General features: G+C 44.1%; 1 protein-coding gene across 2 annotated transcripts in view; it reads left to right on the top strand.

The window, feature by feature from the left end:
* CDH5 (cadherin 5) overlaps positions 1 to 25,720 on the top strand; it is a 34,168-nt gene that overhangs the window by 8,176 nt on the left and 272 nt on the right. The window contains exons 2-12 of one of the 2 annotated variants that reach the window (XR_007246160.1): positions 8,645 to 8,859; positions 11,629 to 11,917; positions 13,444 to 13,560; positions 15,099 to 15,266; positions 15,893 to 16,080; positions 16,927 to 17,180; positions 17,787 to 17,917; positions 19,054 to 19,178; positions 20,039 to 20,147; positions 21,226 to 21,471; positions 22,251 to 25,655. Coding sequence is in view for 1 of the 2 variants with exons in the window: in XM_048515958.1 (XP_048371915.1) it covers positions 8,674 to 8,859; positions 11,629 to 11,917; positions 13,444 to 13,560; positions 15,099 to 15,266; positions 15,893 to 16,080; positions 16,927 to 17,180; positions 17,787 to 17,917; positions 19,054 to 19,178; positions 20,039 to 20,147; positions 21,226 to 21,471; positions 22,251 to 22,765 (2,328 nt within the window). In the remaining variant the exon portion in view is untranslated. Of the gene's footprint in view, positions 1 to 8,644; positions 8,860 to 11,628; positions 11,918 to 13,443; positions 13,561 to 15,098; positions 15,267 to 15,892; positions 16,081 to 16,926; positions 17,181 to 17,786; positions 17,918 to 19,053; positions 19,179 to 20,038; positions 20,148 to 21,225; positions 21,472 to 22,250; positions 25,662 to 25,720 lie in introns of those variants that run through there. The other variant, XM_048515958.1, reaches the window with a different exon arrangement.

The raw sequence follows: 25,720 nt of genomic DNA, 5'->3' as shown, positions 1-25,720 counted from the left end.
CCCGGCCTCTCCAGCAACATGGCAACCCAGCCAGCGCCCAGCGGCTCCCCCCATGCTGGGGTTCTACTCGCCAGCTGAGCTTTTCACCGTGGCTGCAGGCTGGCTCCTGACCCCCCCAGGGAGACCATGCAGGGAGGGTGAGGGGTGGCATTTGGCAGCCCCCATTCAAGCCCCGAGCCCCGCCTTCCTTTGGCCTTTCTGCTGGGTTCCATAAGTGGTGTGCGGGGAGCCAGGCACGGGGGGCGTGGGGAGCCGGTCATGCCCCCAGGAACCATTTAGGCCCAGTACACCACTGCTTTCATGCACGTTTGCTGGCTGACCTTGAGCCCATCTCTGGCTCTAACCTACCTCACAGGGTGGTCGCTGTGATGCAACGAAAAAGGGGAGAACTCCATTATAAATCACTATGAGTCCCCACTGGTGGAAAAAAACAGGGTGTAATATCTAAATTCACTAAAACAGTGGATGTTACACATCATTTTTTTAAGAAGCAAAAGCATCCAACATCAGACAACACTTTGAAAAACATTACGCAGCAAACCGGTCTTCTCGGCAGTCCTTTTGAAAATCTTTATCACTCTCCAGCAGATTTGTGGCATGAAAGTGTAAAAGGAGACCCTGAGAAACATTTTCCCTCTGTTTCTCTGCCCAAGAATATATATATACTCCCATCTCCTTGCAATACTACTAAATAGGACCCGTGAGTCAGCAAGCAAGAAATTAATTTTCAGAGCAAAGGAGTTTTCCTGAAACGCTTCCTTCACACTCTCCTGTGTTTACCACAGATTGCTTTTAGTTTACAGGTAATTGTCCTTAAAAAAACACTAGGAATCATAGCAGCATAGACAAACAGCTCATCCGAGATGTAAACAGAATCCAAACACTGAAACCAGTTATGGTTAACTGTGACACATGTTTGAATGGTAACATGAGGGCTGTGGCTTCCTTCATGGACAATCCATCTCATGTTGGATCTTCCTCTTTTCCTGTTGCCTTCAACCTTTCCTAGCGTTATTGTCTTTTCCAATGAGTCTTATCTTCTCATAATGTGACTGAAGTATGATAGCTTCAAGGTAGTCATTTTACCTTCATGTTTTCCTTCTTCTTAGAAGGTATAAAGAGGGAAGCATTCCTCTCAGCTTTGCCTCTTGGGACCACCATTTTGGGTTCAGCTCCATCCCCTGTAGCAGCCATTTTGGAGTGGTGTTCACCATCCTCTTATAAAATTCCAAAGGAGCCCACATGCTCACAAAGGCTCCCCCCCATTATGTAGACCAAACCCTCCAGCAATTTCTCACATGCTGCTTCCTTTACAAACCCCCCTCCCCCAATACCAGCTAGTTTCACTTCCATCTCTATGGCACCTGTCTGCCGGGTGGCCCAGCTAGAATCCAGGGCATCTGAATTCCACAGCTCATATAGACAGTAAGGACGAAGGAAACAAAGCACAGCTGAGAGCCAGGAATCTTGGTAATACAAGGATATTGGATAATCTAGAGCAGTGGTTCTCAACCTGTGGGCCGTGATCCCTTTGGGGGTCGAACAGCCCTTTCACAGGGGTCGCCTAAGACTCCTTGCATCAGTGTTCTACATCTGTAAAATGGATTAAATGTTAGGGTTGGGGGTCACCACAACATGAGGAACTGTATTAAAGGCTTGCGGCATTAGGAAGGTTGAGAACCACTGATCTAGAACCAACTCATTTTCTTTTTGGGAGTCCACAGTATACATAATACTCTCCTCCAACACCACATTTCAAAGGAATCTACTTTCTCCCTGTCAGCTTTCTTCATTGTCCAATGAAGCTGGCGAAAGACCTTTCCTAGTCAGAGGACCACTGCACAACTGTGAGCTAGACTGACTGGTAGAATAAGGTAGCTTCAGATGTTTGCATGAACAAAAACAAGCAATTGAGACGTATTCCTTCCTGATAAGTCTCTTTTCTTCTGGCTGTCGTAGGTTTTCCAGGCTCTCTTTTCTTCATCTCTTTTGTCCCTGTACAATCCATCTTATCTCAGATCCACAGGCAATGCAAAGGGATGTGTGGGAACCAGCACTGGTTATCTGCCCAGATTAGGGGAATCACTCTTTGTTGCCTGCTGAAGGAAGAAAGGGTGGCCTTTAGAGCTTTCATTGTATCCACATGAGTCACTGGGTTTCCTGTTCTTGTGCCACCTGCAGGAAGCCAGCCATCGATCGCCGTCCTTCCGTTCTTCCTCCACCCCACCCCCATAGCTGAAGCCCTGAACGTATTCCAACAGCAGTGGGCTCTAACTGTGCATATAACATTATTTAGGGCCATCGGCCACAATGACTGAAAAACTCTGACAAATCAGAATAGCAGTTCTAGACAGACTAAAACCACTCTAGTTATCTCCAAGTATTAGCAGCACTATTTCTACTCATTTCTGCTGCAGACTTCACTTTCTGGCAGCGCCCAGAAGTTTGCAGATCTCTTGTTTTCCAAAATGAGCTCATAAAAGCGGGTGGAGAAGCAAATTAAATTTCATCTCAAGAGCAGCCTTTGGGCCTGGCCGTGTTCAGTCCCCTGCATTCCAGTCTGAGAGTTGCCTGTTTTGCGAGCTCACTTCCAACAACGTTATCCGGGCCAGGGAGGCCTATTCAGCAAGAGCTCAATGAATTAGCTGAATTTAAGAAGTGGATTCTTCGAAAATGTGAAAATGAACTCAGGGGATATGAATGCTACTCAAAGGTATGAGAACACTGCACTAGACCACACAAAGCCAAACCTGGCCTCTGCAAGGGAGAACCACGTGTATTTTTATACGCATCCACGTATTCATATTTACAGGTCATATTAGATGCAACTCTGGAAGGCCCAACCAGGATAAAGTTCAGTGAGGAGAGCCCGAAGGAGGCCTGGCCAAAGTGGAGGGCAAAGGGTGTGGCTGAGGAAAGGCTGGTAGATAACAAGAACAAGCTGAGGAGGCTGGACTTGGTTTCCAGTTTATGCAATTCTCCTCAGTGTTTCCAGATGGATTCACAAACAAGGAAGTAAGAAATGTGAATAAGGAACAGGGGGCCAACTTCAGGCTCCTAACAAGCTGTAAATTAGCACTGAGCTCTACAACTTCCACAAAGTCTCCTTCTAACTCTGAGGAACCTTCCTCCAACTTAAGTTTCTTTTCGTACAGTGGAAAGCCATTCAGCCATTGATGCAAACCCTTTTCCAGTGGAGTCCATTTGTCTCTAGGTGTGTGTGTTACGGGCAGTCAAGACAAGTCACTTCGACTTATGGTGTTTCCATGAATTTATAATCTCCAGAATGTCCGATTGTTAATAGCCTTGCTCAGCTCTTGCAAACTGAGGGTTGTTTTCTTCCTTGACTGAGGCTGATTCCACATGGGCCAAAAACAGCAGTGTGAAAACGTTGTGAAAACAGTATAAACCCTTTTACACCGTTTTAAACCCTTTTACACCATTTTCACACCATTTTCACACTGCTGTTTTTGGCCCATGCGGAATCAGCCTGAGTTAATCCATCTCATATTGGGGCTTTCTCTTTTCCTGCAGCTTTCAACTTTTCCTAGCATTAGCGTTAGTTTGCAAGACCTGTTGGCGATAGGATGTTTTGGGAGACATTGATTCACAAGGTTGCCATGAGCTGGAAGCAACTTGACAGCATTTATTTGCTGCATTATTGTCTTTTCAATAATGCACACGGCATTATTGTCTTTTCCAGGGATTCTTGCTCTAACTACACTTTAGGGAAATACTGGCTAGCTTGAGGCAAATCAAAATAGATCTGTAATGCATTAAAGATTAACTGATGCAGGCATTCGGAAAGAGGCGGACAGGGAAGGAGATAGTTGCATGGGGCTAAGGTGGAGAGGAAAGGCATGAGGGTTGCCAACCTTGGGGGCACCATGAACCCAGCAACGTTGTTCTAGAGCTCGTTGTATTTGTTCATACAATGGGCTTTACTGCTAGTTTTAAAACATTTGTAATATTTGAAGTGCTGATATGAAAAGGAAAATAATTTTGTTCAGGAAATTTGCCCATGTGTATTTGTTGGCCAGTGGTCTTGGCGTTCTCAGTGAGGATTCAATTGTCTTACTCTTTGTTGGAGTCATTCAGGTTCTGCGGAATGAACATGATGAACTCATCTTCCTAAGGAAGATGAACAATAAAATTCAATGAACAATGAGCTCTAGGAAGTACGATGTCAGTCCAAGACGGGGATCTTTGCACACATATTCAGGATTAAAGCCCATGGAATTCAACATGACATTCATGCTTCCGGTTACAAGGCTGATGCTGTCGTCATGATCTTAAGGAACAAAAATCTGGGTGGACCATATGTGTAGCCGTGATCGTTTCAGGGAAGATGTCGTTGTTTGCAGATTGCAACAGAATATCTCTGCCTAGCAGTTCACAGCATGCATAGTTCAAATCCCTAGCAACGCTTCACTCTCTGGATTGCATACTGCTCATGTGAAGGCAAACACATTCACTTCCTTGGGAAGCTATGATCACACTTGGGGTTTTCAAGGCAAGAGACAAGGGCTAATTCCGCATGGGCCAAAAACAGCAGTGTGAAAACAGTGTGAAAATGGTGTAAAAGGGTTTAAAACGGTGTAAAAGGGTTTATACTGTTTTCACACTGTTTTCACACTGCTGTTTTTGGCCCATGCGGAATCAGCCAAGGTGATTTGCCATGCCTTCCTCTACATAGTGACTCTTGACTTCCTTAGTGATCTCCTAGAATGCTAACCAGGACCAACCCTGCTTGGCTTCCAAGCTCTGAGGAGTTCAGGCTATAACAGCCTCGATGGCACTGGCTGATTCCGCATGGGCCAAAAACAGCAGTGTGAAAACGGTGTGAAAACTGTATAAGCCCTTTTACACTGTTTTAACCCCTTTTACACCATTTTCACACCGTTTTCACACTGCTGTTTTTGGCCCATGCGGAATCAGCCACTGATTGAAAGATCTCAAATAGAATACCCTGAACTTTAAAAGAAGAACAGCAAAATGAGGATTAGCCTTTTGGACAATGCAACATGTGGAATAGTTATCATTGCGCATAATTTTATACTTTCATATAGTTACTGTTGATAGTTAATGTTACCCCACAGTCTCCTCTTTTTGTTTTAAAGCTCTTCTAGCAGCCACTGGATCTCAGCTATCTTTACAGCCTCTAAAGAGAGTTCAGCTGACCTCTAATCTCTAGCAATTCTGTGCTTATTGACATTTTCTTCCCCAGTAAAGGCTTGGATTGATGAAGCTGTTTTATGCCAAGTTCAGCCATTAGCTGGATCAGTGTTCTATACTCATACCAGCAGTGGGACAGAGGAACAAAACTACCCAAGATCCTGTGACTAGAATGCCATGGGCTGAACCTTCTGCAGGCAAAACTGGTGCCCTGCCCAAGGGACGGGTCCTTGCCACAAATGGTGAGGGTCAGGAGATTAGATACATAGAAAGATTTGACAGGTCATCTTCAACAATGGATAAAAGTCAAGGTAGTCCTCTATGCAAGCACTGGGTCAATGATGACCTGGTAGTAATGTCATATCACAACATTTACTAGGCAGGCGATGTTCAGAGGGTGGTTTGCCATTGCCTTCCCCAGTAATCTACACTGCAAGCTGGGCACTCATTTTACCTGCCGAAGAAGGATGGAAGTCTGAGTCAACCATGAGAGAGAGGCTCAAATGATGGAAAAGGTCTATTTGGAAATTTCTTCACATAAATGCATGATTGATTTATTGAATTCAGTGGGGAAAGACCAGCAGAAGAGAACCATTAGATCCAACTTAATTGCGATTGCTACTGCCTTATTTTTTAAGAATTAGAAAAATTTATGGTAATGCACCAGTCTATGGATTAGAAATATTTATGGTAATGCATCAATCAATGGCAGCTACCCAAACAAAATATCCATGTTCAAAGGCACTATATATAAAGTACTGGATGCTAATGACAAAGGGAAGGCTGATGCTGTTATGGTATTTTCATGAGCTTCCCAGAGTCTTCTGGATGGTTGCAGGTGGAGGAAGAAAGATAATTTAGACTAGATTTTGGCGATCTAGCAACCACCTTTTCCCCTGTTTTTTCTTCTTTTTTATAAGAAGCTTTTTTATAAAGACTTTTTTCCCTTCATTTAGCACAGTGACTTCCTTGGGGATATTGCAAGACTGCCTGGGTGCTAGACAGGATTTTAAGTTATTATCTAGTACGACACTAGATAATATCTTCTCAGCAGGTCAGTCCAGCTGTTCTCTGGAAGTACCTGAGCAGTGGCAGCTGGTTACTAGAATGTTTTCCAGGGAACCTATGGTCCAGAGGAGGTTCTCAGCAAGGAAAGGCATCTTCCCATGTTGTTTCATTTGGCTCTCAAAATGTAAGAAAGCATTTTTTTAAAACTTTCATAATCAGGGAATAAATTATAACATTCAAGGGATCTCTGTGTAGTTGGTTTGACAACTGCACAAGCTCAATTGGGTGTTGACATTCCGTCCACTGAAGGCACTGGTCATAGAAAAAGCAGCTGGAAGGGTGATTGTGAAGTGAGCCAAGAGACAAACTTGTGTTATCTGGTGACACAAAGTCTGCTCAAAAGCAGCCAGAGGAAATGAAATCACTTGTGCATTAGGGAACATGAAAGGAAGGATCTATAAAATTAAACTGCAGCACATGGTTGGAATACAGATACACCATGGATTTGTGTTCTTTCTGGCACATGAGTGGGTAACTTTTTCAGAGGTCTTTAGCAGGAATCTGCCATGCAAGAATCTCCAAATCAAGTACAACCATGAACACATGGGTAGAAGTAGAAACCAATCTTCCCTTGCAAACCAGGCCCTATAGCTCATTGACGTTCCTTTAATTTTGTCCACTTAGCACTGCTGTTTTACAAAGTTGGGATCTAATAAATAGAATTTCTTCTTGTCAACAGCAAGCAACAGAAGTGGTTCCTTTGGCTTTTTATACTCCCCACCATTCCTTTTGTGTTTTAAGGAGCATAGGGAAAACCTGTTGATCCTCAAAGAAAATTAGGTCTCAAGCTAGCTAGTTTTAAAATAATTTTAAAATGAAAATAATTTTTAAAATTATTCCAACACTGTTTTTGCAAATGTCAGAAATTCACAGAGAGCTGCTTCAAGAAAAAATGGTATTGGGAGTAGGGGAATGAGTTTGCTTCTAGACTTTTGCACATGCCAGGAACAGGGATGTGATAGTGGTGGAAAGGCCATAGCTGACTTATGCCTACCCCATAAAGTTTCCAAGAGAGACATTCGGAGGTGGTTTGCCATTGCTTATCTCTGCATCATAACCCTGGATTTTCCTTGCCAGAGATTAACTTCTGAAATCTAATCAAATTGGGCTACTCTAGGCTATCCAGGTCAGGATGAAGAAGAAGAAGAATAGTTTGGATTTATACCCCCCCCCCTTTCTCTCCTGTAGGAGACTCAAAGGGGCTTGCAAACTCCTTGCCCTTCCCCCCTCACAAACCCTGTGAGGTAGGTGGGGCTGAGAGAGCTCCGAAAAGCTGTGACTAACCCTAACCCTAATCTGAATTCCCCAGATAAGCCTCCACAGCTCAAGAAGCAGAGCAGGGAATCAAACCCGGTTCCTCCAGATTAGAATGCACCTGCAGGTATGTGCAGCCCGAAAATTAATGTATCAAGTTCTGATGTGATAACACTCATCGTTTAACATCACAAATGCTCAAATCCAAACAGGATTTTTTTTCAGCATTTCAATCAGACTGGTATTCCAGCACCTTGTTGTCTTGCTTTGATTATGCAGACAATGAGAGGGAGAAGAGAGATTTAGCAGAACAGGTGTTTAATAACATCTGCAGCAACAGGAACACATAGCATTACATCATTCATGTCAGGCATTCAGCATACATTTTAATAATCTGTACAAGAGCCCTCTAATAAGTAGGCTAGCATTAGACTCCACTAGAATTGCAAATGAGAAGGGAAAAGGGAAAACTGCAACCTGCCTAAAGCCACCTAATGAGATTCAATTGATCAATATTTGAAACAAATATATCCTTGAACACATAAGAAGCCGCCTTAGACTGAATTAGTCCTTTGGTCTACATCCACCAAAGTCAGCATTGCCTACTGAGACTGCTAGTGGCTCTCCAAGGCAAATGTCTTTCACACCATCTACTGGGAGATCACCAAGGAAGTCAAGGGTCTCCTTTTAACTGGAGATGCAAGAGATTGACCCTGGGACCTTCTAAAACCCAAGCAGATGCTGACCCATTGACTTACAGCCCATCCGGAACACAATTCACATGCTTAGAGCTGAATTATAGGGCAGGGTCTAGGGCATGGATCTGCAACCTGCGGCTCTCCAGATGTTCATGGATTACAAATCCCATCAACCATGCTGGCAGGGGCTGATGGGATTTGTAGTCCATGAACATCTGGAGAGCCGCAGGTTGCAGACCCCTGGTCTAGGGCTTGGTGGAAGGTATACACTTTGCAAGTATACACTTTGCAGACAAAAGGTGCTTGCAAATCCAGTGAACCTCGGGTTAATTTTAAATGTGTTAAAAGGTTTGTGCAGAAAAGGCCAATGGTGGGTTTCATAAGATGCATCTGAAGGTACCTAGTCACTTCCTTTCCCGCTACTATTAACGGTATGCATTCCTCTACAGGTGTCCCTAAAAGTTGCCAAAACTACAATATGGCCAGTTACCGTTTCCTTCTTCTGTTCTCTGTGATGTTGGTACCAGCTTCTGTTTATGGAGAAGGTTTCTCAGGGATTGCAGCCACCGGCAAAGTTCACAAACGTTTCAGGAGAGAGTGGATCTGGAATAAGATGCACATTTCAGAAGAGAAGAACGAAACCCTGCCACATCATGTCGGGAGGGTAAGAATTTGATAATGCTTTGCAAGGCATCACCAGCCTGGGAGAAAAATACTCACTTTTATCTAGTTAGCAAACACAAAATAACAAGGGCCTGCCACAGCCCTTCAAGACTAGCCTGTCCTCACCGGCCTACCAGAAAAACGTTCCAGGTCATGAGGGATTAAACGAATCCCCAATATCTAGTTCTTTCTCCAACAAACAGATCTAGCATTTTAGCACTGTGAGATTATGCTTAGCTGGGACCCAGACAAATGCACCTATGACAAACATTTCCAGAAGTAAATTGTATATGTTCTCCTCTCTGAGAAAACTGAAAAAGCAAGAGCCTTCTTTTCTTGGGAATAATTCCAGGAAAAAATGAAGCTGACAGAATAGTCTCTCGTTGGCCGAGGGTAACTCCCTTCAGCTGCCTGTCAGTCGACAGCGCTGATCCAGAAAGATCCCCTTTGCCTCACTGTGACAGCCTGACAGATCCCAAGAGTCATGCGGGGGGGGGGAGGGGGGATCTCTATGGCCACAGCTGTCAAGCAAAGTGTTAGAACCCACTCAGATGAAGAACGGTGTGTGAAAAGCTTTGCCTGGGTGTCACAAAGTTCACTGAGGAATTTTAAAACTTGCTGTTCTGTTGTATATCCCACACATGTTTAACTCCCATACCCCTTAACTAATTCCAGAGAGAACCTTAGTAGTGTAGTAGTGGTTAGAGTATCATACCATGATCAGAAAAACCTGGGGGGAAATTCCTGTTCTGCCCTAAAGCTAGGGTTGCCAACTTTGGGTTGGGAAATTCCTAAAGATTTGGGGCAGGGATCCTAAGGAAGATGGGTCATGGGGATGGACACCAGTGGAGTATAATTCCATAGAATCCACCCTCCAAAGCAGTCATTTTCTCCCATCTCTGTCACTTGGAGATCAGTTGTAATCCCAGGAGATCTCCAGGCACCACCTGAAGATTGGCAACCATACCTGAAGCTCACTGGGTAACTTTGAACCTCACCTCACAGGGTTGTTTGTGAGAACAAAATCAGGAAGAGAAGCTGTGTATACTCCCTTTAACTTCTTGGAAGAACAACAGTGGAGCAGGGGGGCAAAGAAGTGCAAAGACAGAGAGCAGAACTTTCTTTTTCTCATTTCAAACTTCCCATAGTATGTATACTTATTCAATGCCATTATACAGTTGCCAATCTCCAGGTGGTACCTGGAGATGCCCTAGAATTACAACTGGTCTTCAGATGAAAGGGCAGGATTTGGGGAAAAGATGGGCCTCAGCAAGCTATACTATAAAGTCATACAGTCCACTTCCCTAGAACTTTCCCTAGAGGCTAAAATGACTAAACTGAGGCTATCATGTTGTGGCTATATTATGAGAAGACAGGAATCACTGGGAGGAAAAATAGTGCCACGGAAAATTGAAGGCAGCAGGAATAGAGGAAGATCCAGTATGAGCTGGGGTGATTCAATGAAGAAAGCCTTGACCCTCAGTTTGCAAGACTTGAGCAAGACTGTTAACAACAGGACATTTTAGAGGACATTAATCCATAGGGTTGCCATCAATCGGATGGGACTTAACACATATGCAATGTAATCATTCAGGGTGTTCCTGTGTGTATTTATTAGTTACTGTCAGACTCTGTGTGGTCCATTTCCTAATGAAGACCCACAACAAACAGTGTTTGGATTGCAGAAATGTTATACGCTATTAATCAACATGCCAGTTATCAATAATATTAAGTCATATGTTTTCTGTTACAGCAACAGGCTTTCTCATACTTGCTCCTTTTTTTTTAATCTGTTGCTCGGGATTTTTGAGGTGGGTTGGCTCTTTAATTGTAAAAGGTTGCAGGTCCTTGGCACAGACATGGGCCATTTCATCCAGATCCCCACTGTGATAATCGTTCAACCCCAAGCAAATTAACGTTCATTCCACATCCTCCTAAGGGCAAATTGGAAATGCAGGCAAGCCAATTGCACTGCCAACCCACATCACATTCTGTATTTTTATACAGTACAGTTCCTTCTCCTGTGAGGGTCTGGATGTGTGTCAAGATTTCTCCCATGTGGTTCCCTTCCCCAGGTATCCTTCAAAGTAATCTTCAATTTCCATACTGGTCAGGTAGTGGATGTCAGACAGGTGGCAACCCAAGGTCTTCCATGGTTAAAATTTAGCAACCTATCTGACAGCTTGAAAATGCTAAACTTTTGTCCACCTTTGACTCGCTGGCTCAGACGAATGAACAATGCGAGACCCTTCTTCCAGTTAGATCTGACTTCAGAATTCCTCCATTTTTTGGATGCAGCTAGCCTGGCTAGACTGATCCATGCTACTGAAACCTTAAGATCAGATTACTGCAAATGGGCTCTGTGCAGGGCTACCCTTGAAGATGGCTCAGAAAGTACAATTATATCAAAAAGCAGCAACCCAATTGTTGTCAGAAATTGGTCAGATCAGGCAATATTGAATTAATTGCAGTGGCTACTAATTTCCAGGTCCAGTTCAGGATGCTGTTTGTGAACTTTTCAGCCTTCGCTCCACTTAACTTGAAAGACTACCACTGGGGGTATCCGAGAGTAGAATGGCAGCAATTCTCTGGGGTTTCAGGTTGAAGACTTTCACATTACCTCCTACCTGAGCATATTGGTGACTGAACCTGGGACCTTCTGCATGCAAAACAAATGCTTCACCCCTGAGCCACAGCCTTCCCTCCTCCCCAGCCCTTGTACTATTTCCCCTTAAACCTTGCTTATAGGCTTTTGGATTATGCCTTTTAGATCATATCAAGCATTCAGAACCCCAATGCTATGTACTTGCTTGAGGGGGATGGCGCCAACAGTATATTCAAAGTTGATGAACATACTGGAGACGTGTCTGCTTATGAGAGGCTGGACCGAGAACAGAAAGCCGAGTATCAGCTGATGGCCCACATTCTCGACCGAACGACCAATAAGTCGTTGGAACCACCCTCCAAATTCCGTATCATCGTCCAGGATGTGAATGACAATGCCCCTATATTTGTTCAACGAGTGTTTAATGGATCTGTCTTGGAAATGTCACCCGTAGGTAAGCTCCTGATTTTTTAAATTTTATTTTATTACTGTTAGGAGATTATTATTTTTTTTGCATGAAAATTTCACAAAATATAAATGCACCCACAAGTCAAATGCAGCAGAAAATGTCACATGATGCAGTGATGTCACTTCTGGGTAGCCAGCTGGAAATGATGTTACAGTTGCACATGACACATTTTCGCCTAGTCTCTGGCTCTCCCCTAGTTCCCAGGGATTGACAGGTTAGAGCTAGCAAGCCTAATTCTTTGGGTTAGATCCAACCAGTTTTTCTGCTAGTGAAACAAGGAGAAAGAGTCCCCCTTTGTCCATCAAAAAGGCTGTGTTGGGGATAATGGACAAGATCCATGCAAGATAGGGGCTGCAATGAGGGGGGGAAATGAGTAAAATCAGAAAGAAAGCTGTCAGGAACCAATCCTATGCCTACTTGGGCACCCATATTGCCCTCAAAGGCTCCTCCACTCATTGGAGTAAAATCAGAAAGAAAGCTGTCAGGAACCAATCCTATGCCTACTTGGGCACCCATATTGCCCTCAAAGGCTCCTCCACTCATTGGAGTAAAATCAGAAAGAAAGCTGTCAGGAACCAATCCTATGCCTACTTGGGCACCCATATTGCCCTCAAAGGCTCCTCCACTCATTGGAGTAAAACCAGAAAGAAAGCTGTCAGGAACCAATCCTATGCCTACTTGGGCTTATGTTGCCCTCAAAGGCTCCTCCACTCATTGGAGTAAAATCAGAAAGAAAGCTGTGGGAACCAATCCCTACATGCCTACTTGAGCTTATGTGTGCCCTCAAAGGCTCCTCCACTCATTGGAGTAAAACCAGAAAGAAAGCTGTCAGGAACCAATCCTATGCCTACTTGGGCACCCATATTGCCCTCAAAGGCTCCTCCACTCATTGGAGGGGAATCTTTTGTCGATCCCCGGTCCAAGAGTTATCCAGCTGGCTTGGTGAAACAAGATTCCAGGAGATGTCAGAGCCCTGCAAGAACTTTCGCAGTTCTGTAGGGCCTGCAAGACCTGGCTGTTCCACCAGGCCTTTTCCACCTAGCCAGCTGGATTTCACAGAATATAGTCATCTTCTTTCAGCCTCCAGGGGGTGGGGAATATTGGGATGATTTGGAAGGGACTAAGTTTCCGCCATCTATCTTCTGTTACAACTCACTATTGTGCAGTTATTGTCTGCGTGCATAGCATTGTTGTTTTAATTTTTGTATGATTCGTTGTTTTAAATACGTTTTAATGAATTGTTATTAATTTGTTGTGACACGCCCTGAGCCTTGTTGGGATAGCACAGGATATAAATTTGAAATTAAATTTAAAAATAAATAGTCTTTGAGAGAGTGTGGAGAGGTATTTTGTTCGTATTTTTGTGCTTTCCTGGGGAGTCCTCCAAAATGCAGACATCCATATCTGTGGGCAGACCCTATTCTACCTCCCTATTGATAAGACACTTGGTGGCTCCATGCCTGTTAGGAGGACTGATAGCAGCTGATGCAGATATTAATTGCTCTTTCCAGGAACTTCAGTCACCACAGTGACAGCCGTAGATGCCGACGACCCAACTCTTCTTGGCTATGCCGACGTGGACTACAAAGTGATTAAGGGTGAAAACTATTTCAGAATAGATAAGTCAGGTAGGTCTGGCACCAGAAGGAAATAAATTAGCAAACAAGAGACCAAAAGCAGAAACAAGGTCATAGGTGCACATCACACCTCAGACCAATCGGGAAGTCTGACCTGCAAGCTTTGGTTTTGTCACTCAATAGGTTGTGCCTCAGAGTTTGTCTGTGTCTGAAAGGCCGGTTTCCTACTTGACATTCTTCAAGTTCAGAACCTGTTCGGGATCAGATCCTGAGGTTTAGAGTCTGAGCATGCAAACTTTCACAGCTCAGAAAAGTTTTCTGCCTGGTGAAAAGTTCTATGAAACTAGAAAGCTTGCATTCTCCTCCACCACCCTTGGCTGATGCACTGCATGATAGGATTTAACCAGTTTCCTCTTGGTTATCATATGCCTATTTCCCTCAAACAGCAAAATTGCTTTCAGAAAATGTCTTCCTCTCCCTCACAGCCTTTTATCAGTGGGGAGCAATGATAGATTTGAAAAATCAAAACATTTGTAAATGTGTAAAATTCAAAAATGTGTACCATGATCTGGGCTGTGATGTCATCTTTACCTATCTTCGGTCAGAATGGGGGGATCCACTCTCCCTGTTCCGCTCTGATAGCATGAGAGCTACTAAAAAGTAAGGAGCCGAGAGACTTCCTTCCCCTTGATAGATGAGATAGATGTAAATAATCCACTTGTTGTTTAATGCTAAATTAAAGACAGAACTGGAAATTAAGCCACACAGATCAATCTAGCAGAATTTTTAAAGGAAATAAGACAAAGGGCCTTTCCCCACTTACCTTAAGCCCAGCGCTACTCTCCTCAAGTAGTGCGGGGTCCCCTGGCACTCCCCACGACAGGGGCGGCGACAGCGCAGCAGCCCCGACGCTGCCGCTGTCACGCCCCCTCAGCGCGCGGCATTCCTGCCGCTCTTGTAAACGGTGCCTTTTGATGACCCGCTTTGGACAGTAGCGGGAGATTAGGTAGCCGTGTGACTCTTGGCCAGCACCAGGGATGCTGCGCGCTAAGAGCAGCGCGCACTGAGAGCAGTGAGAGCAGCGCGCGGCATAGGGGGGATCATGGTGAGTGGGGAAACGCCCAAAGTGATGCATCCTCAAGTATTCTATCTGGTCCAGCATCCTGTTTCTCACCATGGACAGCCAGTTGCCCTAGGGGGCCAACAACCAAGAAGGCATAGAATCCAAAGCATTCCCCGGATGCTGCCTCTTAGAGCTGGTATTCAGAGATTTACAGCCTCTGCATATGGCGGTTTCCTTTAGTCACCAGGGTTAGTAGCACTGACAGCAGAGGTGTAGCAAGGGAGGAAGTTCCTGGTGCACTGGTGCGTCCTCCATCCCTGCCATGCCCCCATCTGCCCCATTCCGCCCCGGAACACCCCAGTCCTGCCACGCCCCCACCACACCCTCACAGGGGGCGCACCCGGTGTCGCACGCACCCCCTGTCCCCTTGGAGCTACGCCTCTGACGGACAGACCTCTCTTCCATTAAGCAGGCTAACCCACGTTAAAATCCATCTTGACGTCTCACTATGTTGCTATTTCTAAAGGAGTCATCCGTACAGCAGTAGCTAATCTGGACCGAGAAAAGAAAGCTACCTATGAAATCGTGGTGCGGGCCATCGACGGCAAAGGTCTACAGGCTGCAGAGTCGGGCACTGCTACAGTGCGCATCACACTGATTGACATCAATGACAACTCCCCAATCTTTAATCCAAGTAAGGTTTGCAAAGCTTCTCTTCTACAATAAACCCCAGGGATTAAATTTGAGGAAATCTTTCACTACCAAGGATGAGTTTAAGGATAGATAACCAAGGCCTTTTCCTCAGCTATCCAAAGACTAGGATTAGCACTTTAAGATTCTATTCAGACATATACAAATTGTTTGATTAAATAATATGGTTAGCACAATTATCTGAATGCAGGCTAGTTTGCACTCAATCCAGTATCTGAATTTGGTTCATCAATCCAATGTCTGAAATTGGTTCACTAACCACAGTTTGTATTAGAAGTTCTTTATTTGGTTTCTGCTTAACAAGATGAGGTTACATACAAGTCCTAAAACAAGCAGGAGGTATGTTGGAAGGTCGACTCCATTCCTTTTCTACATTGCCTGCCCTGAACATCACACATGGCTTTCTATCCTTAACCTTATGTGAGCTTTTTTCCAGAACATTCAATGACATCATAGCAATCAGCCCAATCAAGCAGATTTGCAACCACTTGCACCCCTTCCTCAGTTTTCCCCTATTCGCTAAATGTAATTTGTAGCTAACGATCCATTTGATATAATTTTATGATTCTGTTTGTATGCTCATGAGCATGTTTTTCTTATGTTTTGCAGCAACATACCATTTTGAAGTACTTGAAAATATCACCTTAAATGGTGAAGTGGGCAAACTGAAAGTTGAAGATATCGATGAGCCTCAGAACAGAAACACAAAGTACAGTTTTGCTGGCGGAAACTTCCAAGACACTTTCCTGATCATACCAAAGCCATATACAAATGAAGGAATAATTAAACCCAAGAAGGTACTGCTTCACTGTATGAGAGGGTGCCAACCAATTGCTGGGCTTCTGGAACCTGCACAAGCTAGTATTGAAGCTTGGGCTGAGTTACCCAAGAACTCTGCAGCACTCTGAACAGTGAAGGCCCCAAATGCAGTCCTTGACATTTGTAGTTAAAAGGATTGCGCAGGAAGTGCCATAAAAGGCCTCTCCTGGAAAACTTGAAGAGCCACTGCTGGTCAGAGTAAACAGCATGGACCTGAGTAGACCAATGATCCGACTCAGCCTTCTCCTCAGCATCATAGCCATCCACTCCTTTTCCCTGGGGGACAATCAGTAGAATTGCAATGGACGCTAGAAGCAACTGCATCACTAATTGCTCACATAACAATATTCCTAGTGGAGTACAGATGGTTGTGAAAGTCCATTGTCTTCGAAGCCATAAACACATGCATATAATCAGCCACTTCTTGTATGCATGTGTTCATGTCTTCAAAGACAAAATCATTGAAAATAAAAAGGGAAAAACTATATATTGCCTGAATCGGCAGGTCAAGCAGATTACATCCATATACTTTTCAGGTTGAAAAGGCACTCAAGATCGGAGCCTGCAGAGCACACATCCTGGGAAAATCTTAAGCAAAAAGCTGCAGGCACAGAGAATCCCTGCAGCGGATGAAACTGACAAGAGAGCTTTAACCAGAGTCAACCCTGCTTCTTAAACCTGGGCCATCCAGTTCAAGGCATCAATACATATAGATGGACTCTAATAAAAACTGATTGTCAACAACTGTTCATTGTCTAGAGAGTAGCACAATGTTCATGCCTCTGTATTCGTTTTGTAATGAAAATGCTTGTCTTTTCATTTAGCCCTTAGACTTTGAAAAAATATCCTCCTACCAGTTTCGTGTCGAAGCAACCGATGGTGATATACCCTACTTCAATTCCAAGACGAAAGGATCCAAGAGTATAGCAACCGTAAACATCAGAGTTATTGATGTTGATGAACCCCCCATCTTTGAAAAGCCTTCATACATGTTTGAAGTGCTGGAAGACAGTGATATCAAAGTGCCCATTGGACACGTTTCTGCAACTGACCCTGATCGAGCAAAACGAGAAATAAGGTAATGGAACGTGGTCTGTGTTTGGAGGAACTTCATCATTTATTTAGGTGGACTCAGTGTGGTGTGATAGAGCAGCTTTAGGACATGATACATATAAGTCAGTCACAGTTCTGCTATTTCATTTCCTGGAGGAGAAGATTTTCATACCCTGATTTTCTCAACCATTGGGAGTATCAAAACAGCTTACAAATGCCTTCCCTTCCTCTCCCCACAACAGAACCTTTTGGCAAGTTGGAGCTGGGAGAGTTCAGAGAGAACTGGAACTGGTCCAGTTGTATACCCAGAGGCAGAGCAACGGGGAACTGCGCCCAGGGCATGCACATGCCCTGCGCCCCTGCTGCAGCATCATCCACCCCTGCCCTGGAATGCCCTGCCCTGCCCTGCCCCGTCCCACCCCCAGCTCTTTAACTGCTACACCACACTGTATTGCTACAGTATAACTGATAACTGGTTGAAGGTTGGTACGAAAAGTTGTTAATATTTTTTAAATGTTTATCAACACTTCTGAGCAGAAATATATCTTGCACACACCTGATAACCTACACTGGGCCCAGATCAATTGGCCAAAATCCTATTCAAGTGACGCCTTTTTAATACTGCACACAGGTATCGTGTCTTAAGATCCAACTATTTCAAAATATCCAACAGTGGGTATATTTTTGCTGAGAGACCTCTAGACAGAGAAGAACATTCCTGGCATAATATAACGGTGGCAGCCAATGAAATAGAGCATGGAAGTAAGTATTTATTTGTATCATCTAGAGATTTGGAAAGTGTGCCACCTACTTCTTTTGTTAGCCATTGCTACCTTACCGCTTCCCAGTAATCCTCAGGTGCCTGTCAAACATCACATCAAAGCTAAGCCAGCTGTTTTTCCATTGGCGCTTCCCACAGGTGTAGCCAGTAGTGGAATGAGGAGTGGAGTGGTAAGGTTTCCAGCTCTGATTTGGGAAATTCTTGGGGGTTTGGGGTAGAATTTAGAGAGGGTGGGGTGAGGGGGAGAGGACAGGATCCAGTGGGGTATAATTATATAGAGTCCACTCTCCAAAGCAGCCATTTTCTTCAGGGAAACTGATCTGAATAGATTGGAGATCTGTTGTAATTCCAGGGGATCTCCACACCCCACCAGGAGTTCGACAACTGTATGGAGCTCAAGGGCTTTTCTGCATTCTCATTTTCCTCCCTTGTATGTTCCTATTTCTTGGGCAGGGGGGCAGATCTGTTTTGCCCATATTTTGCTCCCTTTAGTAGTCGATTTGATATTACACTGGTTTATGTCCAGCATAAAAACCTGCAGATTAAATTTGCAGGGAAATATATGCCAGACATAAACTGGTCCAATATCAAATTGATCTCTAGAGGCAGTAAAACATATACAGGACAGAAAAGAAAACCCTGAATAAACAGGAAGTTACAAGGAATATCAGAAAGCGGACAAGCCCCAGGAGAGGGCACAGATGCTACTCCATTGGGAGGAACCCCGCAGTTGCCAGAGAAAAGCCAGACTGACTACTTGTAGGCAAGAGCAAGCCAGAAGTGGGTACAGAAAAGATCACAAATCCAAAGCAAGCTGGAGGTCGCATTAGATCTCACAAATACAAATGGGACCAACCCAATCATCCATGAGTACAGGTCACAAAACATGCCCCCATTTGCAGAAAGATCCAATTAATATCACTGGCATGGCTGCAAGATTTAAAAGCCTGGCATTCATTGCATAGGGATAGTTGGGGAGTTATTGTTGTGTTCAGGATCTGCACTCTTGGTCCCACTGAAATGATTTTCTGGGCCTTTCGGTGTGACAGCAGCATTATGAACCTGACATCATGGAAAACAAGTCTTTGCAACCTCTTTTGCTTTCACTTCATTGCAGGAATATTAACCCAGTTAGAAACTCACGTCCAAGTTTACATCAAAGTTCTTGACAGAAACGACAATGCGCCAGAATTCGCAGAACCGTATCAACCAGGAGTCTGCGAGAATGCCTCACCAGGAAAGGTAGTATCTCTGAGACTAGAAACTCTTTAAGGCAGAAAGATCTGCCACCTATGTCTCCAGACCCAAATGTTGCTCAGCATAAAACCAAATATGGGTCTTTTAAAAAGTACATTAAATCTTAAGTTAAAGTCCAGTGGAGGGGTAGGCAAGATGGAGAACCAGTGTGTGTAGGGAATGGTAGAAACATGTTTTGATGGGACTAAAGAGATGCTTGGGGATGCTTAACAAGATTTCAGCATGCCCGGGGGACGGTGGTTATCTCCTTTGGCTTATTTCTTTGACAGTAAACTCCCTCCACCCTCGTGTTGTGTTGTATTTTTATTTCAAATGTGATCTACTGGGGGGAAGAATTAGGACTGGGAAGAATTAGAGGGGAAGAATTAGGACTAATAAAAGGAAACACTTCTTCACACAACGTGTGATTGGTGTTTGGAATATGCTGCCACAGGAGGTGGTGATGGCCACTAACCTGGATAGCTTTAAAAAGGGCTTGGACAGATTTATTGAGGAGAAGTTGATCTATGGCTACCAATCTTGATCCTCTTTGATCTCAGATTGCAAATGCCTTAGCAGACCAGGTGCTCAGGAGGAGCAGCAGCAGAAGGCCATTGCTTTCACCTCCTGCATGTGAGCTCCCAAAGGCACCTGGTGGGCCACTGCAAGTAGCAGAATGCTGGACTAGATGGACTCTGGTCTGATCCAGCAGGCTAGTTCTTATGTTCTTATGATCTTGGTTTTTCAAAAGCAGTTTGCCACTTAGCAAGAGTCTAGCTGATCAAGAAACCAGTTCAGAGGGCCATCCTGGCCTGTGCCTTTATTGCCCCAAAGTGAGGATGCTGACATTTTTTTAATTCATCTAGGTGATTATCAGAATTTCTGCTGTGGATAAGGATGAAATGCTGCCTGGCATGAAATTCACATATTCTTTAACCTCTGAAGAAAGCAACTTCACTCTGATTGACAATCATGGTATGTTCCTGTAGACTTCTTGAGATGCCAAATGATGGTGTTAAGGAGAAGAAGAAGAAGAGTTTGGATTTATATCCCCCCCTTCCTCTCCTGCAGGAGACTCAAAGGAGCTTACAATCTCCTTGCCCTTCCCCCCTCACAACAAACACCCTGTGAGGTAGGTGGGGCTGAGAGAGCTCCAAGAAGCTGTGACTAGCCCAAGGTCACCCAGCTGGCGTGTGTGGGAGTGTACAGGCTAATCTGAATTCCCCAGATAAGCCTCCACAGCTCAGGTGGCAGAGCGGAGAATCAAACCCAGTTCCTCCAGATTAGATACATGAGCTCTTAACCTCCTATGCCACTGCTGCTCCTAAGGAAAGGGCAGCCAACAGCTTTGCACCAGTAACCAATTTGAAAAGCAAATTGCAGGTCTAAATATCAGTTTGATGTTCAGGTGTTTAATCCAAAGTAGTATTTTTTACATTTAAGGCTCCTAAATATTCTTGGAGCCCTGACCTGAATGGCCCTGGCTACGCTGATCTCATCAGATCTCAGAAACTAAGCAGGGTTTGTCCTGACTGTTGTTGGGAGAGGAAGGGAAGGGGTTTGTAAGCTGCTTTTGAGACTCCTTACAGGACAGAAAGGCTGGGTATAAATCCAGACTCTTCTTCTAATTGATCTCTAGGAAACAGAGTTCAGTTCACCTGGAGAAAATGACTGCTTTGGAAAGTTGACTGTATGCCCCATTAAAGACCCTCCCCTCACCAAACCCCACCCTCCTCAGGCTCCACCCACAAAATCTCCATGTATTTTCCAACCTGAGGCTGTCAACTCTAACCCCTTCCTTCTCAGAACTGAGACCTTTGAGGCCCAAAGAAGTGAGGTCACGGAGGATGTTCCAACCCCTGCCAACCCCAAAGACACAACTGAGATTCACAATAAGTAAATAAACAAATTGCAAAGGAATTAAAACAGTAGAGGTTACCCTTGCCTCCCGAAAAGCTTGCTCGTACTTTGGAACAGAACTTGTGTCGACAGGCTGGTAATCCTGCTAGGCCGTCACTGTCTCCATTTAATAAGATGTCATTCCCTTCCTCAGATAACACTGCGAACATCACTGTCAAATACGGAGAGTTTAATCGGGAGCTAGTCAAAATCCATTACTTGCCTATCATCATCTCTGACAATGGCTCACCCAAGCAGAGCAGCACGAACACCCTCACCATCCAGGTCTGTAAGTGTGACCAGGCTGGCAAGTTCACATTTTGCGAAGAAGCAACGAAGCAAGTCGGAGTCAGCATCCAAGTCCTGGTGGCCATCTTTGTCTGCATCCTCACCATATTTGGTAACTATTTACATTCCTATACTCTCTCCAAATGCAACATTGGGGTGATCTGGAGGAACAGGAGTACATTTGGAGCATGTTACAAAGCCAGGAGTATGTATGGGGGGGAATAGTATAATATAGTCCAATCCAGGGGCATAGGGGTAGAAAATGGCGCCTGAAGCAAAATGGCACCCAGGCGCCTCCCCCGCCCTGCCCCCTGCACAGATGCACATCAAAGGAAAGGGGCAGGGCAATTTTCCCACCCTCCCCAGGTGTGCACCTAGTGCAACGCACAAACCCCCTCCCTCCTTGTAGCTACGCCACTGGTCCAATCTCATCAGATCTTAGAAGCTAAGCAGGGTCAGTACTTGGGTGGGGGAATATTTTTCCTTCCCATTGTCCTTAGTAAGAAAATGTACCATTTAAATATAAGCATTCAAAATTTCTTCTTTGGAAAAAGCCACCAGACTTTTGCATGCAGCTTTTTCAGCGTATTGTTTGCTTCTGAACTGTTGGCAGGTACTCGTGTATCAGTATAATCTAAAGTTGATAGTTTTTGCACTCACGTGCATCAAACTTTGTTGCTTGGAGAAATGTTTATTTCAAATAAGCAAAGCAATTAGGGTTTTTCTTTTTTTAAAAAAAACCTCTCAGTGAAAATTCTTAGTAAGACAAACATTCACAACTTTACCTTTTAATCCTGCATAAGATTGGGTTATATTCTCTAGGTTTGTTCAACTTCTCCGTTTTTATATTTGATTTTTGGCAATGTTTTCTTGCAACTCTTTTGTCTGCAGTTATTGTGTTGCTAATAGTCCTCAGAAGGAGGCACAAGAAAGATCTGAATGTCCTCCGGAAGAACGTGGCTGAGATCCATGAACAACTGGTGGCCTATGATGAAGAAGGCGGTGGTGAAATGGACACCACCAGTTACGATGTGTCGATCCTCAATTCGGTCCGCCAAAGTGGTATGACATCACCGAGGATGACTCAGGACCCCAGACCCTGTGTATACTCCCAGGTTCAAAAGCCACCCAGACATGGACATGGACTTTCTGGCACTGGAGAAATGGCCATTATGATTGAAATGAAAAAAGATGAAGCTGACAATGACGGGGATTTGCTTCCATATGACACTCTTCACATCTTTGGCTATGAAGGGGCAGAGTCCATTGCAGAATCTCTAAGCTCTTTGGGATCGGGCTCCTCCGACTCTGATATTGATTATGACTTCCTGAACGACTGGGGTCCAAGATTTAAGATGCTGGCAGAGCTTTATGGACTGGAAGCCGATGAAGATTTTGCATATTGAGTTGGACTTCTGGCAGATTGTCCGAAACTTAAGCCATGAGCAAAGTACTGAGAGACTGCAAATTCATAAGGCAGCAACTACCATATTTTCATGCATTTTCAGAGCAGGTTTATGTGACCAGGATCAAAGAAACTGAAATGAAATCCCATTGCATGCTGGGAGAAGAATGCATTTCTCTTTACCTGGAAACATATTTAATTTTTTAAAAGCAAGAAGCATCTTTCTTCTTGTATAATGTCAGAGATTTCCCTGACGTTCCCGGATTTTTCAGTATTCCAGGAGGTTTTGTTGCCAGTTTCAACCTATCATAAGATTCATCATCAGACAATTATATTACACAGGCAAGCTTTATCTCCATTTTCCTGACAGGAAAATACAACTGAGAGCCTCACTACATGTGGTGTTTTCTATGTGACCTCCCTGAGTCAACAGCAAGGACTGAAAGTCAGAAATTAACCATGATTTCCCCATCAGGAATACCCTCACACATGGGAGTTCAATTTGGATTGGATCCACAGCATGCAGGGAGATGCAGTTTCAGCCTTCCTTCACTATGTTATTTTCCCAACTTGAAACAGTCTTGGGGTACTATTGTCCCATCAAGGAAACCTTTGTGTATCCCATCAATACATATGCAGCCCCTAATGGAGGAAATAACACCTCCTATGATCATTTCAACTTAGGCCTTTTCCACATAAGTTGGTTACATTTCCAGTTTTGCCTCAGTTTTTCCGTGGAGTTCCACACATTTCCCCCCCCCCCCCCCATTTTGGTTCCAGAAACATTTCCAACAAACTTTTGCTTCATTGATTGTGGTGGGTTTTCCAGGCTTTTTTGTGGTGGGTTTTTCTTCAACAATACATCTTGTTTCTGAAGACACTTTTACCGCCATGTTTTTTCCTGAAACATTTCCAAGCTAGCTTCCTTCACAGTGCAATCATACTGAAATGATTTTTTCCCCGCCAAAAAACCCTAACTGTTATCCACATCTCCCCTTTGACACTTGTGCCACCATTTTTCTGTCCCTCACTTCACTGCTTCTCCCCTCTCCTCTTATTTTAATCATTTCTTCTTTATCCTCTCAATTTGGGGGGATCATCAAATCAGCGGTGCTATGAATAATCGCTACTGCACATGCAAAAAGAAAACAAAAAAATGATGGCAGCCAGGAAACAACATTCTGAGGAGTGGAATGCAGACAAACTTCACAGAAAAATGATGGGATGGAAAACAACTTTGAAATGGGGAAGTGTGGTGTACAGAAAAGGCCCTGGGAAAATGGTGCAGTGCAGTGCAGAAGTCTGAAGCACATTCTCTCCACATTTCAGGGTCATGATTTGAATTGCAATACTACTTAGAAATTGAGTTCCCAAGAAGGAACTTGGAGCTATCTCTAGTTAGGTCTTGGGAGATTTTGACACCCATGGACTGCAACTTCAAGCAGTGAATAGTATGTGTGAATCAGCCATCACAGACCAAACTCCAAAGAACTGCAACATCACAAGGGGCTCCCTGGCTCTCTTGGATCATGTGCCAATCGAAAACACTGTCATTGGACAAGCATTTTCACAAGGGAAGCATCTCAGCTATGGCTTAAATTAGCATGCATATCATAAAACCAAAGTTGGTTATAACGCACTTTGGAGCTGACTTCCAAATCCTGACCTCCATTTACACCATTCACATGGGACACAAATCTTGTGACGGAGAAGCTCAAAAGTAAAGTTAACTCTCAGGTGGGTCATTTTTGAGCACTCCCCAAAACCAGACCAAAGGGAGTGTCACTGCCTCTTCTAACATATACAGGAATCTTTGATTCAAGTCAAAAGTTTTGTCAGACCGTTGACTATGAAAATTCATAGTCCAAAAATCTTGTTGGTTTTTAAAGTAGTACTGGACTCAAAATTTAGCTGTGCTACTGCAGGCCAACATGGCTACCCCTCTGAAACTATCTACACAGGAACCTTGTGGCTCTTAAAAAATTATCCAGTGCATTATAGCATTATAAGTACCCAAAACAGCAGTAGCATATCATGGGCTCTAGTCCACAAAAGCTTTGGCCACAAGAAATCTGTTCCTCTTTAAGGTGCCACAAAACTATTTTAGGTTGTTTTTGTGGCAGCTGACCAACTATGCAATTCTAAAGAGAGTTATGCTTGTCTAAGGCTCATATTCCATATTTGTAACATGAAGGGTCAGGGTTCCTTCAGTTTGACTGACAATGGTCGAATCCCCACTACCGTCTTAGCCAGGTTTCAGAACACAAACTAACCAGGTTTGAGGTCGTTTGTGTTCTGAAACCTGACTAAGACGGTAGTGGGGATTCGACCAATGAGGAGCTCAAATTCAGATTGAGGCTGTGGTGTGGGAATAGGGCTTCCCAGTGTACTTATGGCTATACATGCAGCTCCCTTGCAAGGCAGATAATTTCCCCTGGGATCATTTTGGATCAGGAAAATGTCACATGGGAGAGGGTTTGGTCTAGAAGGGGGTAATTTTGCTTGATAGTGCAGTAAAGTGGCTATCTTCTGATAACGTGAGCCCCTTGGGTATTGATGGCATTTTTAAGGAAACACGTCATTTTGAGAACTGTGATTCTCACCCTCACAAACATTCATGGTCTTAAATATGCATTTCTGATCTTTTAAATCCAAAACCATCAACTGGGCTACAAAGGGGCTCTTCAGGGAGGAAGGGGGGAATTACCCAGGCCCAGGATGTAAGCTTGATCGTTCCAAAAGTCCCATCATGTTAATATACAGGTTGAACTTTTGTTTGTATAAAAAAGTAGACTGACAAACACAGGTGAAGGAATTCAGCTTTTGTGGTCTTTCGAAGTTAAGATCATCATTAACTGTGAAACTGGAATTTCTCTGCAATCCTGAGATGAGTTACTCTAGTCCAGTGGTGGCGAACCTTTGGCACTCCAGATGTTATGGACTACAATTCTCATCA

Source organism: Sphaerodactylus townsendi, linkage group LG14, assembly GCF_021028975.2.
Source record: "Sphaerodactylus townsendi isolate TG3544 linkage group LG14, MPM_Stown_v2.3, whole genome shotgun sequence".
Classification (NCBI taxonomy): domain Eukaryota; kingdom Metazoa; phylum Chordata; class Lepidosauria; order Squamata; family Sphaerodactylidae; genus Sphaerodactylus; species Sphaerodactylus townsendi.
This window is presented reverse-complemented; position numbering and strand designations above follow the sequence as displayed.